Source organism: Mauremys mutica, chromosome 4 (assembly GCF_020497125.1).
Source record: "Mauremys mutica isolate MM-2020 ecotype Southern chromosome 4, ASM2049712v1, whole genome shotgun sequence".
Lineage (NCBI taxonomy): Eukaryota > Metazoa > Chordata > Testudines > Geoemydidae > Mauremys > Mauremys mutica.
Genome location: NC_059075.1, coordinates 15,731,491 through 15,747,303, shown reverse-complemented (window position 1 = coordinate 15,747,303; position 15,813 = coordinate 15,731,491). Strand labels below are relative to the sequence as shown.

At 42.9% G+C, this 15,813-nt stretch overlaps 1 protein-coding gene across 1 annotated transcript in view; it reads left to right on the top strand.

The window, feature by feature from the left end:
• Positions 1-710: 710 nt before the first annotated feature.
• The window catches only part of SGPP1 (sphingosine-1-phosphate phosphatase 1), a 35,670-nt gene continuing 20,567 nt past the window's right edge, over positions 711-15,813 (top strand). Inside the window, exon 1 of the mRNA XM_045015834.1 lies at positions 711-1,521. Within this exon, the coding sequence (XP_044871769.1) occupies positions 832-1,521 (690 nt within the window). The 5' untranslated portion in view covers positions 711-831. The remainder of the gene's footprint in view (positions 1,522-15,813) is intronic.

Sequence of the window (15,813 nt, the reverse complement as noted above, 5' to 3'; positions counted from 1 at the left end):
CCTTTTGGCCTTACAAGTCATTACTTTCAAGGCTCTTCTCCATGCTCGGTGGTGGTGTGTGTATTGGGGGGCTCATCTCCCCCCCAGTCCCTCTCCTCCCTACTGGGTGACGGAGGTGGGGTGTGTGTGGAGGAGGAGGGAAGCTCTTCCCTTCCCCCCCCCCCCGGGTGATAGATATGGGTGGGTGCGGGGTGGAGAGGCAGCTCTTTTCTCCCTACCCCTGCTGGGTGATGGAGATCGGGGGGTGGCTCTTCCCCTTCCCCCCGGCACATCTCCTGCCTGCTGAGGCGCTAAAGTTCCTCTGCCCAGTGCCCACCCCCCACCCTTGAGCGTCTGTGGGCATCTCCACGTGACGCCCGCGCAAGGACGAAGCAAGCGAAGTTCATTGGCCGCTCCCCGCGCTCAGAACAAAGTGGTGATTGGTCGCACTTTCTCCTAGAAGGGGGGGGGGCACAGTCAATCAGGAGGGCCTTCCACCGCCAGTGCTCTTGCCTTGCCAGCAGAACGTTGCGCAGGCGCCGTGGTGGGACCGCGCGCACGGAGGGCGGTGACTGGAGGAGGGGGAGGGCGCCGGGGTGCGCGCGGCGGCAGCGGCAGCGGGGCAGCCGGGCTCGGCTGAGTCAGGACGGTCACAGGAGGCAGCGGGGAGGGTGACCGACGGGCCGGAGCTGCGGCTGCGTAGCGGGAAGGCGCAACGGCCGCTGGGCGGGTTTCTAGGGTCGAGTAGCGGCTAAGCCCCCTCCCCGCCGGCATAGCCCCCCCCCTCCCCTCAGGAGAGACCCCGCCCGCCCCTCTCCCGGGAGAGACTCCCCGCGGCGCCCGGCTCCCAGCATGGCTCTGCTCCAGCGCCTGGCCCGGCTCGCTGCCGAGCTGCAGGACCCGCAGAAAGTGGCCGACTTCCAGCGGCTCTGCGGGGTGGAGGGGCCTCCGGGCTTGGCGGCCTCCCCTCCGCCCGCTGAGGAGAGCGGGGAGCCGGGGCCGTTAGCCAACGGCAGCTGCCCCGCCATGAACGGCGGAGGGGAAGGCGATGGGTGGCCCCGGCTCCGAGGCGCCGCTGGCGGGGAGAAGCGGCACCCGAAGGGGCTGGGGAACGGGGCGGTCCCCGGGGGAGCCGGCGGGGAGGGACCCCCGCAGCAGGCCTGGGGGAGGAGGCAGCCGCGCCGCAACTCCCTGACCGGGGAATCCGCCTGCCAGGAGATCGCCATCCGCAACCCCTTCCTCTATTATCTGTTCAACCTGGGCACGGAGCTGGGCAACGAGCTCTTCTACATCCTCTTCTTCCCCTTCTGCATCTGGAACCTGGACGCCTGGATAGGCAGGAGGCTCATCATCGTCTGGGTCTGGGTTATGTATCTGGGCCAGTGCACCAAGGATGTGATCCGCTGGCCACGGCCTGCCTCCCCTCCCGTGGTGAAGCTGGAGGTCTTCTACAACTCCGAGTACAGCATGCCCTCCACCCACGCCATGTCGGGCACTGCCATCCCTCTGGCGCTCGTCCTGCTCAGCTACGGCAGGTGGCAGGTAATGCCCGCCCTTCTTTTTCATAGCGAGATAGGCACTCCACTGCCTTAATGGGAGGCGTGAACTGGTTTGGATAAAATACAAAACCTGTTCTCCCCTCCACACCCCCCAATCATCTATTCTTAAAAATGAATGTGAACTTAACTTGTTTTTGGTCATCCAGGTAAGTGTTTAGATATCAGGCGAGAGACTTCTAGTATTTCCATCTTTTATTTGAATAGTAACAATGTGCACAGTGTGCTGTAAATCTCTGTCTGCACCCTGTTCTTGTGAGACTTTTGTAGCCTCAAGTGGTTTGGGTAAACTTTGTACAAGCATCTGATCTTTTGGCAGGCTGATTGGTTTAATTGACTGACTGACTGACTTACAGAGCACTAGGAACTTTAGAGTTCAATGATAATCTTACTTTTGCTTCTGATGTACTACTTGTCCTTGGCATCTCCTTGAACTCTGTTTTAGTTTAATAATCTCTTATCTGGGTGTTGATGATATAAATAATCCTCAAAGTGCTGCACAACTGTAGAAGTACTAATTTTTATCAGGAACTGACTTCTGAACCTTTTCAGGTTTGCCCTTCTCTCATCTAAATTTTAATCTCAGGTATATTGCATCTTAAATCAACAAGGTCAATTTAAATGATAAATTGTACTCTGTGGATAATTAGATCATGTCATGTTTTCAGTTGCGGTAGGTATTGCTGAAATTTTTGCTCTTGAACATATTGCTAGAAAATTCTCTACATATACATGATCCTCGAGTTCTCTCGCACCACTTGCAGGGGCAGGTGAGCAACAAGAGTTTTCAGTCGTTTTTTGGTCATTCCTTGATAGCAAGTGTTATAGACAGAAGTTTCAATGCACTGCATGTTAAGTAACAGCTATGTATTTGGAGGATACGGATCTCCTATATCCAGTTTATGTAAAAGGGGTTGATTTCTACTTGCAACATGTTGAGCGTTTTCAGACGGTCTGCTGTCTGTACTGCTTTTCATATAGCTGTATAACTTTTAAGAAGTGCAGCAAATTGCTATGAGATACTTTCAGCTTAGTGAGTAAAGAACCCTTATCTTTTCAGTCAATGCTGTTAATGATCACTGGCTGTTTACTGTCATAGCATGACACTTTTATGTTTTTATCTCAGTCTGTGAAATGGGTATTCTGAAAGGAGAGAGCTGGTTGAAGGTTCAGAAATGTGCAAATATGGGGTTTAAACAAAGATTGAGATTCAAAGTGCAGTAACTAACCTTGGTAAAAGTCAGTCCACTCTCCAAAAGTGTAGTTATTTTGGATACCTACACTTTTTTTAACCAAAGGCCAAGTGCCTTCCACTACACACCAAGTTCCCACCCAATTGATGTGCATAGGCATCTGATAGATCAAGGTGTTAAGGTTTACTTTATGAAATATATATATTCAGTTATTAGTAACTTTGTTTATAGTTTCACTATAAAGAGTGACTCATAAAAATTGGACCTTATTCAACAACATGTACATTCAGTCACAGTTGCTTACTTTATTGACAGAAAAATGTTTTATTGCCTTTTACCCCATTAGCACTGGAGAGCTGACAGTCTGAGAATGAGTTATATTGCTTTCTATATATCCTTAACAGAATAACTTATTAATGCCAGAGAGACAATGTGGGCGAGGTAATATATTTTATTGGACCAATGTCTGTTGGTGAGAGAGAGAAGCTTTTGAGCCACATGGAGTTTTTTCAGGTCTGGGAAAGGTACTCCAAGAATCACAGCTAAATGCAAGGTGGGATCGACAAGACTACAATTACAGCGCACATGTTAGTAATGCTAGTCAGTTATATCCGTTTAAACCCTATGAAGTCAATTCTGGTAGTGATGTGTGGGAAGCAGAGCCTAGCTTGATTGTCAGAGTGACTTTGCAGCACTGGCAATCAGAGAAATAATATTTTTACTGGTAAACTAACTACAGTTGTTATGAAAACTCAAGTGATGACAAACATGGGACCCATGCTTTGGTTTGGTTGTCACTATTCAGAGTAGAACCACCCTTAACCTTTTCAGTAAACCAGCATCTTTTAAATGGATTGCTCTGCCATCTCTTGATTCTATGAAAAACTTAATTTCATATGAAATTATTTGCTTGAATAGTAGAGCACACGGAAACTAAAGTTTATTCAGGATAGTATCTGTCATCTGAAGAAGTCTGAACAATCAGACTAGGATGCTTCAGAAACTTTATAGAAAATGGATGCTGTGAATAAATGTGCTGGACTTCACATAAAAGTTTGGGCAGTAACATTTAAGTAGTTTCATTGACACTTCTACATATTTTTTTATTCTTGTTGGGGAGAGGAGTTTGATTTATGTGGATCTCTGTTTTTGGGCCTAGATATTGAGAATCTTCAGAACCTCAGCTTTGACTCTTTGTGCTTATTGTGTTATACTAGGCCTTTTATTGCAGCTTGACATCTAACCAAGGAGGGCTGCAGTATTTTCCTTCTGAAGCCTATTTGTGCTGCTCATGAGTGCTGACTATAAGGATTTGCTATGAAGCAGTTTAGAGGTTCTCTCTCTACAGTACAGTTTGGTGTACTGCATTCATAATAATTCCAGACTCTGTTAAAAGTTTGAACTCATGTCTCTTGTATAGTAATGAAGTGCTCTGTTGATGGATTTTGTTGTACTATGTATTATGAACAAAACTTTTTTAATAAAATGAATTTTTAGCACTAACTTCCCGAGCTAATATTTCCAAAGGAATATTTAAAATTAGATTAATAGTTTCATGTCACTAAACTTAAGTCTCTCCTGAAAACCTATATTGTTTGCAGTGATGATGTAGCTGGTTGTTCCCAGGATTTCAGAGGCACAAGGTGAGTGAGGTAATATAAGTTGGTCCAGTAAAAGATATTACCTCACCCATCTTGCCTTTGAGAAACCCTACTTGTTTTAAAAAACCTGGCAGAATCTTCTTGCTAAGGGTCACATCCTGCTTCTATCAAGGACCATGACAAAACTCCTTTTGACTTCAGTTGTGCTGGATTGGGCAAAATGAGTGTATATTGTAGGGAACAACTCTGCAGAGATGCCTTTTATTCTTCAGTAGAAGAAAGTTAATAGTATTTAAAATATTTTTAAAGTACTACTTTTTTGTAAAGGTATTTTTCATCCCAATACATAAAACTACTCTTCTAGCTGCTACCTTCTACCAGGTGCAGTTCTTTTGCATTCATAGAATGCTGTTCTTAATGGAATTTTGTTCATTACTTTTCTCTTTAACAAATAAGTAGAGCTTGGTAAAACTTTTGTGAATAAAAGGGCCTAAGCCATTAACTTCTACAGAGTTGAAGCTTTAATTTAAAAAGAAAATTCCTGTTATCATAATAGCCATAAGATAAGAAACATTCTAAATGTGAATCAAATATAAACTGATGCACTATTTTCTGTCCTTGGATTCAGGAAGGCAATTCTAATACCTCTGCTACTCCACATAGTTTACCCATAAAGTAAAAGTGGAACATAAAACACTGGTTCTCTTTACTACTCTGGAAATAGTGGATTGACAGGAATCAGGCAATTTAATTCAGTTACCGCTTGGGAGAGCTTTGAACAACAGGGGACCTCATTAGTAGTAATCCCCATCTTTTGTGTGTAATAGCTGAAAGGTGTAGTATTTGAGTCCTGGCAATAACATACCAGAATAGAAGATCTCTACCTAGAGTGTGACATATGGAGCCCTAACCTATGGTCTGCAAATATCCCACATTTTTACCATATTGCTTGAATTCTTTTGCACAACCAGAGAGACCTTGAAGGATTCTTGGTTCCAAAAGAACAGTATTGATCTTTTAGCAGCAAGAAAAGAAAATTGTTTTGATAATACTTCATCATAGTTAACTGTTCTGTCCTCTTGTAATATATGACTTTTTAATTGTTACTTACTTTGATGCTATATAGGAACTTGATTAATGAGCTCTCTATTTCAGCTATACGGGATTATGTTGAAAAATCCCTTCATTTTATTATTAAATTGTTTACTAAAGTGGAAAAACCCACAAACTTTATAATTTTACTCGGTGACTTTGAAATACAAAGCAGATGAAATCTATCCATGGAAATTTAGAAACACTGTTGTGGATATTAATACAATAGATGGTGAAAATTGTAAAGAAAACTGATCAACTGGAAATAAGGGTGCCATGGATGATATTTAAAAAAAATAAAATAAAAAGTGTATTTCCTAGTTCATATCAAGATCTACATTCACACACCATTTTCTAAATATGATTTTACCACAGTAAAGAAAATACAGGCACACTCTAATCTTCAGCCAGTCTTCAATATTTTAAATATTCTAAAGTGCCATGGGGGTAAGAGGTAATATAAAAGCACTGTATGATGTAAACAGTTAACTGACATTTGATAAAAATTTTCATGAACTTTAGAGAGTGCTTGAAAACAAGTACTTGTTAACCTGATTTTAGAAAATATTTTATATTAGAATGTTTTTGTACAGATCAAACTCAAACTTTCAAAGCTTGGTATTTTAATGTGTCACATTTCAGATTTATCAGACTCTGCACAGCTCAGGAGGGCTGCTGCAAAGGTAATTATTATTATTATTATTTTTTAACTACCTTAGTACCAGATTGGGGAAGCACAAGTACAATTCTTACTGTAAACTAGAGCAGCCTGTGGATTTTGCTAAATTATGCTGGTGGCCAATAGTCCTAAAGGGTTGTTTCAGGAAAGAGTAATTGTGGTGTCTATGGAAGACTGGGTCATTCCCCCTGCTCTAGTAGCCAGGAGTGGGTGGTGTAAGAGATTTTGTAGCTTCTCTAGAACAACTCTGCCTATGGAGATGGAATCTTCCAGTGGCTGGGTAAGGCCAAAACTGCTCTACAGTAATGACAGGATCTAGCCATGAAGAACTTTAGTTTATTACTCACTTGGATTTGAGTCACTGTAATGACTCACTTAAAAATGTGTGGTGTCTTATCTAGGTACACTTAGTATTGAGAGGAACAATTCACTTAACATGAAGAAAATATAATCGTGTGAATATTAAATTGATTAGTTCTCAGTTAATTTTCTTCAGGCTATTTGCATAATATACCATCTTTCCTAGCACCTGTAAACATTAGGCAGGTTTGAATTAGTGTAAATTGACAATCCCGACTCCCTTATACATATGGCTACATAACAAGCCCTTCAGCTGTTTAATATAAAAATGTAAACTACATGAAGCTAAGGTTGTTCATTGAGATTTCTGAAAGCTGTTCTAGTTTGTTTTTTGGCTGTTCAGTGAGATTTTGGAATGAAGCAAATAGATTTGGATTGTTAAAATATGTGATGGCTAAACATTCATATCTGTTTAATAATTCTGTGTTGCCTTTTCCCTTGCCTGGAAAACCAACATTTATTGTCATATTTATTTGTTATGCTGAAGACCTTTAATGTAAGCTAATTAGGGTGGTTGGGTTTTTTGTTTGTTTGTTAGTGTTTTTCCCTGGACTTTAATGAGAATCAAATTGTCACATTTTAGCTTGGTGTCCAGTGAGAAATCTGAGGAGGGAGAACAAGATTTACAACAATAAGATAATATGGATGTCTTGGTTAGTGCATATGCATTGATGACTTAATAAAAGCTTAATTTTTTAAAAAATATATTGATATTAGCCAGAAAAGGTCAGGGAGAAAGTTCCAGGTGTAAAAGTCTGCATAGAATTTGCATGAAGATGAGGAGGAAAAGGAAATAGGAGGGTGCTTAAACAAGTAGATGGCATATATACCGTACCTGAGTTATCTTGATATATAGGTATTCATGCATGTAACTCCCTGTGCTTTCATTTGGAATTCAACCCCCCTCTTCCCCCCCCCCCAAACAGCGCTGTTAGCAAATATTGCAGTACTTTGCTTATAAATTGTGTGCATGTTTTTGTGTACAACCACTCTTTGGATAGACTGTGTAGCAACTAGTGTGAAAATTTAAATTGAACAATAACAGACTGGCGGCTGGCAATTGACTTATTTAGTTTCTGCTCATTAGCAAATAAGGAAACAAAACTATGCTTATCTTACTCATCAAGGTTATTGGTTTAACTTTTTGTTCTTGCTCTTATACAGACTGTGTTTAAAAGACATAGATTAATAAAATGGACAATTGGGAATCTTTGGTAAGCTTAAAACAAATTTTAATTGCTTTTTCCAAAGCAAGCAGTACCCTTGCTTTTCTGCAAAACATCATAATGTGTAATAACCTATGGGATGTTTTCATCCCAGTTGAATCAAAGCACATTACTGGTATTAATTTTTCTATATCTGTCTGTCTGAAGAAGAGCTAAACTAAAACTTTAATCGCGACAGCCTCTGCATCTACAGTACATTTTGACATATGGTTGATTCTCCATCTATCTGTAGGAAACTTTGGCCAGGTCTTATTTGGTAAAATTAAGTTTAGTATTAATAAGGAATACTGAAATCAGAGCTGCTTTAGGTGAAAGGGCACTGAAGTAGGCCAGGCACTCACCTTGTGCTTGGCCCCATTTTGAGTCTCTCTCTTCCCCCGCCCCCTTGTCATGCTTACTAACAGTCACAAGAAATGAATGGAAATTAGTAAAAGGGTAATGGACTACACGCTGCTAATTATATTTAGCAAAGTGAGAATGGGCCATATTCTGTTAGAAGTCTGTTGCCAGATCCTTCTCACATGCTCTGCTTATGGTTACCATGGATGTTGGAAGAAAATGTCCACCTCAGACTGGACTCTTCTACTATGACCTCAGATTGAGATACCGAATTACTACCACATTGAGCTATAGCCAACATGCTGAAACCCTAATTGTAGAAAGGTGGTCCCCAAGGCAGAGCAAGAGGGCACAGAATCCTACAAGACTAGCCATGCAGAAGGAAAGTAGGGAGACTCCCTCTTGCATCAACAACGATACCTGAAGTTTTGTCCTGCTTTCTTTCCTGGACTCGTAATCCAGAGAAGAAATTCAAAGACTGCTCATCAGCTAAGCCAAGCCTGAAGTCACAACTGAGAGAGAGAAGAGCCCAACCATCACCCTGCATGCAAAAGGAGCTCAATTTTTCTGCAACATCAGAACTAGTTCTCACCTAAGACCAATCATGTTAATTAGACTCTAAGAAAAAGCCATGTGCATTTGACATTCTGTGTGTGTGTGTGTGTGTGTAATCTTCTCCCTAGGAAGACACTAAAAATTCCCAAATCTGTTATCTAATTAGTAAGAAAGTATATTGGTTAAAAGTGTTAAGTGCCTGATTTTAAGAATAATTTCTGCATCTGTATAAAAGTGTCAGGAAGATGCAGACAGTGTATTTTAATGTGGGAAGGTGAATAAGCTAAGTAAATAAAATCTAACGTGGGTCGTATTTTCTCAGAAACTTAAGGTGGAACAGCTCAGTGGGAAGATACAAAGAAATAATTTTATGTATTATACTCCCTTAAAACAAAGGCAAGAGTCAGCTTCTGTCTTTAGCAGACTCTTAGCCCGATTGCCTTTCTTTTAATCTAATAATTCTTCCATAACTTTCCTGTAAAGTATTGAAGTGTAATTCTTGTGAATTTTGATAAATGATTTAATTACCGATCATAGTAATTGGTGAGCCAGATAAATTGAACCATTGATATGTTGATTGAGTTTTCAATTGTAACCTTGTTTTGAACATTGCATTGTGTTTCATTTGATTAGTTTAAGGAAACTACAAATAAAATGAGTGACATATTTACTTCATATTTGATTGCCTATCTCTTACTAAATCTATAAAAGCACATTAGATTTGTTCCTCTCTTGAAATTTCAGTGCAGGAAAACACCCCAGTTAAGAGTTAAAGGCAAATACATTGAATAACCCTGTATTTTAATTAACTAAAATCCTATCACCACTACATAACCTAGAAGTTATATATTACATACTCTTCACTTTGCTATTAGTGCTTTGCCACACAATTTGACTGAGTTCTCAATAATAGGAAAATTTCTCCCCAGCAGGATCATATTATTTATACTGTAATGTCAGATGAAATAACTGACGCAGTTGTCAAGTTCTCAGGATCATGTTTAATTTATAAATTCACAGATAAATACTCAAAAACTTCATTGAAGATTGGCCATATACTGTACATGCAAATAAGCCGCTTACATTCTATTTCTTGAAAGTGTTATGAAATATGCTCACTAACGTGTGTTTAAATGTGTGTATTAGTAGACTCTAACAGTAGAACAGCCAGTAAAACTACAAATCATAGAAGTTTGTATCTATAAGTTGACACTAATTGCAACTTATTTACTTGGTAAAGTATCCATAGCCTCATTATGTATAACAAAGCAAACATTGTTTTAAATTCAAATTGTCAGTCAGATCACATATGACCAGTCCTTGGTTTTTAAAAAACAAAAACAAAAAAAAAGTCTACATACACATCTTGTCATATTCTCATGACTTCATATGGTTGGCACAAATATGTAGTTAATATTTTCAGGGCTTGTCTACCAAAAACTGTAGTGACAGTAAGGGTGCAGTATTTTGCCATATTACTTGCAGCTAGCAGGATTGAGAGATTTTGACAAACTGTATGATTTCTTTAAGGTCTTGAGAAATGTTTTGTATTAACGATTATAGATGCCCTTCATAAGGTTTGCACCTCATAATCTTGTAATGATAGTGTAACAGTTCTTCCTTCCCTGTCATCACTAATCATCTTCTTATAGCTTTCATTACCTGAATTATTTTCTGGAGTCTTGTCTTGAGCCTGATCCCCAGAGATGCTGAGCGTCCATAGGCACTTGGCACCCAGCAAGTTCTCAAATTTACCCTTATCTTGTAAATACCTTGAATCAGTTAATGTCTAACTCTGGAAAGCATGGAGTAAATTTTTTTAATATAAGTGAGTTATTAATTATTTGGTCCACAGATCCATGACTCAGTTATGTGCAGCATTGGAGGTGGACCAAACTTGGCAGTAAGGGAGGTGTGTCTCCACCACAGAGAAACCACCAGATTTCATCTTCCTCTTTTGGGTATGTCTACACTGCAGTTAAAAACTTATAGTTGGCCTGTGCCAGCTGACTTGGGCTCACAGGGCTTGGACTAAGGGGCTGTTTAACTGATGTGTAGATGATTTGGCTCAGGCTTGCACCCTGGGCTCTAGATCCTGTGAGGGGCAAAGAGTCCCAGAGCTTGGGTTCTGAGCCTGAACATCTGCATCACAATTAAGTAGCCCCTTAGTCCAAGACCGAATCAGCTGGCGTGGTCCAGCCCCAGCATTTCAATTGCAGTGTAGACATACCCTTAAACTGCAGGCAGACAGACCTGCTACAGAACATATATAAAGAAGTAGGGGTGAGGGAAGAGAAGGTTGAAATTCTTGAGGTTCTGCTTTTATCAGCAGAGGCAATCGCCTTTTCTGTCCCTCCCCTCCTTGCTTATCCATGTGGAATGCATCATGGGTAAGAAGTGAGAGAAAGCTGGACACTGTCTCCTGCACCTCCCTCTGCTGATTGAGTGCCTGCATGGACTGCTGTGGTGACCCAGGCCCTTCTCAAGGGCTCTAGGCTGAGACAGCATTTCCTGCAGCCTTCCTCCCTGAGCAGGACAGCTTCCAGGAAACGTTGGCAGCAGCTCATGGTAAAATTACCCAGACAGAGGCCCCAGGACTGTCATAAGTGGCAGCTCCTTACCACGTGAGGGGTGTGTAAGATGAGGCACAATAGCAGAAGGCCAGGTGAGCCTCCCGCCTAGTTGCTGGAGCCCATGCTTATAGTCCTGAATGTTGGCCTGGAGCCCTGCCCAGCCTCTTTCTGACAGCTGCTGCGGCAGCAGGGATTTACTGATAGAGACCCAGAGAGCAGAGAGAAAAAGGAGGGTCTCTAAGGGACCCTCTGGCCCATCTGCTCCTAGTGTTCTGCAGCATGCTCCTCTGGCCAGCACTGCAGTGGCTTAGGGTTACTGCTTGCCAGCAGTGTCATACCAGTTCTATCTATCAGGTGCAGCATGTTGGTTAAGGATTCTGTTTGAATCACTGGGGTTGCAACCTGCTGCCCACGCAGTTGACTCAGGCTATGTCTAGGAATCTCTCTGCAAAAAAGGATGTGGAATCCTGGAAAGCCACCTTCAGCTCCCAGTCCAGCACAACCTTTCAGTTTGAACCCCCTCTTTCTAGGGCAAGAAATCTGCACAAGAGAGTAACCACAAGGTTCCATGGCCCTCCAGGAGACCCTCAATCTGAAAATTCTCTTGCTGTCTGATGGGGAGCATCAAAGGAGACATAAGAAAAAAAGGGGTCTCAGACGTTCAGACCCCTCTACTCATCCCATTATGAAGCTCTAAGGGAAGAAAAAGGGCCTCCCAATCCCTCTCAGTCTTATGAAGAGTCTGATTCAGGTAATTTCTCTAGGAGGCACTCTAAGGCAGTGGTCCCCAACCTTTTTGTGACCAGTAGCACATTCATGTTTTCAGAGGAGCGTGGCGGGTGCCAACAATTTTACAAGGCTTATTTTTTATTTGTTCATTAAATAATACAAAAAACATATTTAATATTACATAATATATGAATCCAGAGAGAAGCCGGAGAATAGCCGCGAGGACAGAGAACTCTGGTGCCCGCAGCCCTGGAGTACTCTGTCCCCACCAGGTGCAGGGCCCCAGATTCTCTTCTCTGCTGGGCACTAGGTGGGCCCCGCACCTGCCGGGGACCGAGAACACTGGTGCCCGCAGCCTGAGTTCTCTGTCCCCGGCAGGTCCCCTAGGTGGGCACACATAAATACCCCGGCGGCCACCACGTTGGGGACCACTGCTCTAAGGGCTTGTCTACAAGGGGCTTTACTTTGTGACAAAGCAGTGTGTGACTCTACAGAGCAGTAGCTCACCATGCAGTAACATTCCATGTGAATGCTGCTACAACACATTAAGAGTTGCATAGTGCACTGTAGCATCATCCACATAGGAAAAGTCCCATGTAGACAAGCCCTCAATAGGTACAAAGTGAAATGTTTCCCTCAAGCAACATAAATCTGTGGAATGCAGCAGGACAGATATTCCTCAGCACCTGCCTCCTGTGCTCACCTTCCTAAAGTGCAGCATAACAATCAATGCAGAAAACAGCAGGCCATAGCCATGAACCTGTTTCCTTGAGGTGTGCATAGTTGAAACCCTACAAAAGGAAATTCTCCTCACTTATGGAAGGAAGGCCACACACCCTCGGCCCCCCCCCCCCCGCGCCAGCTAGACTCTCAGGGAAGAATGTACTGAGTATTTTAAATCATGATTATAAGGTCTGCAGATGCCCTAGACAAGCTATAGCTATATATCCCTCTTTATGCACCCTGGGGGGATATAATAGTGGGATAGGGATTTCCTGCCACACCTAAAAGACTAGGAAACTATCGGACAGTCATCTGCCACTGCTGCTGACAGTTGTTGCCCTAATATCCTGGGTGTTGCTATCAGCCTCTGTTGCAGGTTGCTGTGCCTTGCCTCCACCTTCTAACCCAAGCAGATGGCTGTGCAGTAATGATAGCAGCTCAGATGTAGAAGAACCAGCAGGTACTAAGGGGCATCTTGGCCCATTGTATTTCCCCCTCCGCCCTCGCCCCCCGCTCCTGGTTTCCATTCTGTAAGCTCAGAAGTTTCCTCAGTGTGTACTACTCAAAATTTATCCTGGTGCCTCTTATAAAGATAAATGTGCCTATTTCTCTGGTGGTCAGGAACTCATCTTTTCTAACAGACTTTTTTTTTAATACCTGCAAGAGTGTCTTCCTCCCTATCCAGCCCAATCACAGGCAGCCAAGTCCAGGCAGGTGTATTCTTAGCCCCTTCCTTCTGGCATGAAAACTATTGGGAGCATCAGGCCCCAAGAGTAAACAAACATACATACATCATATCTGTTAATCTGATAGCCTAACTGCCCATTCATGCTTTCACAAGCAGGGATAATATGGATGCACAGTATTGTAAGTGTGGTCCCTCTGAACCTATTTAAAAAGAGAATTGTATAGTCTAAGGGCTTTTCCCTAAGGAGGAAGAATCAGTGCATGCAGACAGTCATCCTAGATCTCTTATGAATGGCAACAATATAACCTGTCCCCCCTCTAGAAAGAAAAGAAGGCTTTTATTCCATATTGTTCCTAGTTTCTTCTCCTCTCTTCCCTCCCCCTCCCCCCAATCAGAAGGCCATAAAGAACAGCTCTTGACCTCAAGTATCTCAACAGTTCCACGAAAAAATCAAAATTCAGTATGGAGACCTTAAAATCCACAGTGGCTGCCAACAACAAAAGGAACTGCATGATATTAATGGATTTGAAGGATGCTTATCTCCATACAAGGAAGGATGACCACCTCGTTTGGGCACTGGCCTGGGGAATGGCAGACCTAAGTTCCAATCCCTGCTCTGCCATGGACTTCCTGTGGGACCTGGGACTAGTCCCTTAGCCTCTCTGTGCCTCAGTTCCCCATCTGTAAAATGTGGGTCTCAGAGATGGAGATGGGCACTGCCAAATTAAAACCACCCATTGAAATGTCATGAAATGACACCCCTATGGACCAGGTTGGTCACAGGATATACGTACTATTGCTGTATCTCAATCTAACAGTCTAACAGATGCTTCCTAAGTTTTGCTCTCAGAGCACAACACTATCAATACAGCTCCTTGCCCTTTGGTTTAGTAATAATATGGCAAGTATTTACAGAAGTGCTGGTAGTGTTAATAATAGCTCTTGGACTGGAGGGGGCTGTGTCTACTTACCCCTTCCTGTGTGACCTCATTCAGAGCCACTGTCATAGATGGCACCATGTGATGAGGATGCTGCAGAGCCACAGTTTTGTGAAATCAGTTAACGTTGTCTCAGGAGATTCCTCATCATGGAGTTGACATAGACGTGGTCCTTTATAAAGTTTCTTTTTGCAGGAAGGAGAAGAGAAGCTGAAAAATCTTAACAGAAGTCAGTCTCTCAAGGAAAGTACCCCTTCATGTGCTTCTGTTTCTTCTGTGGGAGACTGTATCTAAAGCTTTGCTCAAGTCAAGGAATAACACATCCACTGCTTTCCCCTCATCCACAGACCCATTTATCTCCTCAAAGAAAGCAATTAGGTTAATCAGGCATGATTTGCCCTTGGTAAATCCATGCTGACTGTTCCTGATCACTTTCCTCTTCTCTAAGATAAACTAAACAGATTGAGCTGTTTAAGTCTCTCACTGGAAGGCATTTTCTCCACCCCCTCTAATCATTTTTGTCCTTTTTGGCATCTTCTCCAACTTTTCCACATCTTTTTTTAATGTGTGGTCTCTAGAGCTGTATGCATTATTCCAGCATCTGTATCGTCGACGCTCCATAGAGAGATCAAATCACCTCCTTACTCCTACTCCCCACTCCTACTCAGCAGTACCGGTGGTGTTTTCATTTTATAGATCAGAACAGCTGCTTCAGCAAAACATGTCGAGAAAATTGGACAAACTTGCAGTATAATGGTAGTCTGTTAGATAAAATATAGATGAAATGTCTTTCATTTCAGGACATATCACATGATGAATTTTATATTGCAATTGCTTAATTTCTAACATGATGAAGATGTAGATTTTATATTCTGCCACATACCCCTATCAAGGTCAGTTCTCAAAGTCAGATCTTCTGAAATATTAAGGACCCGCCTGCCTGGAGTCTTCTGTATCAGCCGAAGGTTGGTAGATGTCTGAAATTTCAAAGTCCAATCCCTGGCTGCTAGTAGGGAGAGGAGCATGCATACTTTCCCTCCTCCAGGCCTCTCATCAAGTGGCTGGGAGGAGAGGCGGTAGGGTCGGGGCGGCTCCAGGCACCAGCGCGGGGGGTGGCGTGCCGATCGTCATGAGGGCGGCAGTCAGGCAGCCTTTGGCAGCATGCCTGCGGGAGATCTGCCGGTCCCGTGGCTTCGGTGGCAATTTGGTGGTGGGTACACCAAAGGCACACACCGGCAGATCCGTGTGACCAGCAGACCGCCTACAGGTGTGCCGCCAAAGGCCGCCTGTCTGCCGTGCTTGGGGCAGCAAAAAACATAGAGCCGCCCCTGGGTAGGGTTTCTGGTACTGTTCTGCCTGCAGTCTTGTAGCTGCTGCTATGGAGCTGTGTCATTGATGTCCTACTCTTAGCTTTCATCTTTACCCGAGTGTCTCTGGTGGGGTCCTTCTCCCAAATAAATATCTCCAGTTTGTCTGCTTCTCATAATTTCTGTGAGCAGCAGGAAAGTGTAAATGACCTGATTCTTAGTTCTCATAGTTGCCTATTAGTGAAAACTGACGTGAGTCTGGTCAACTTTCACTC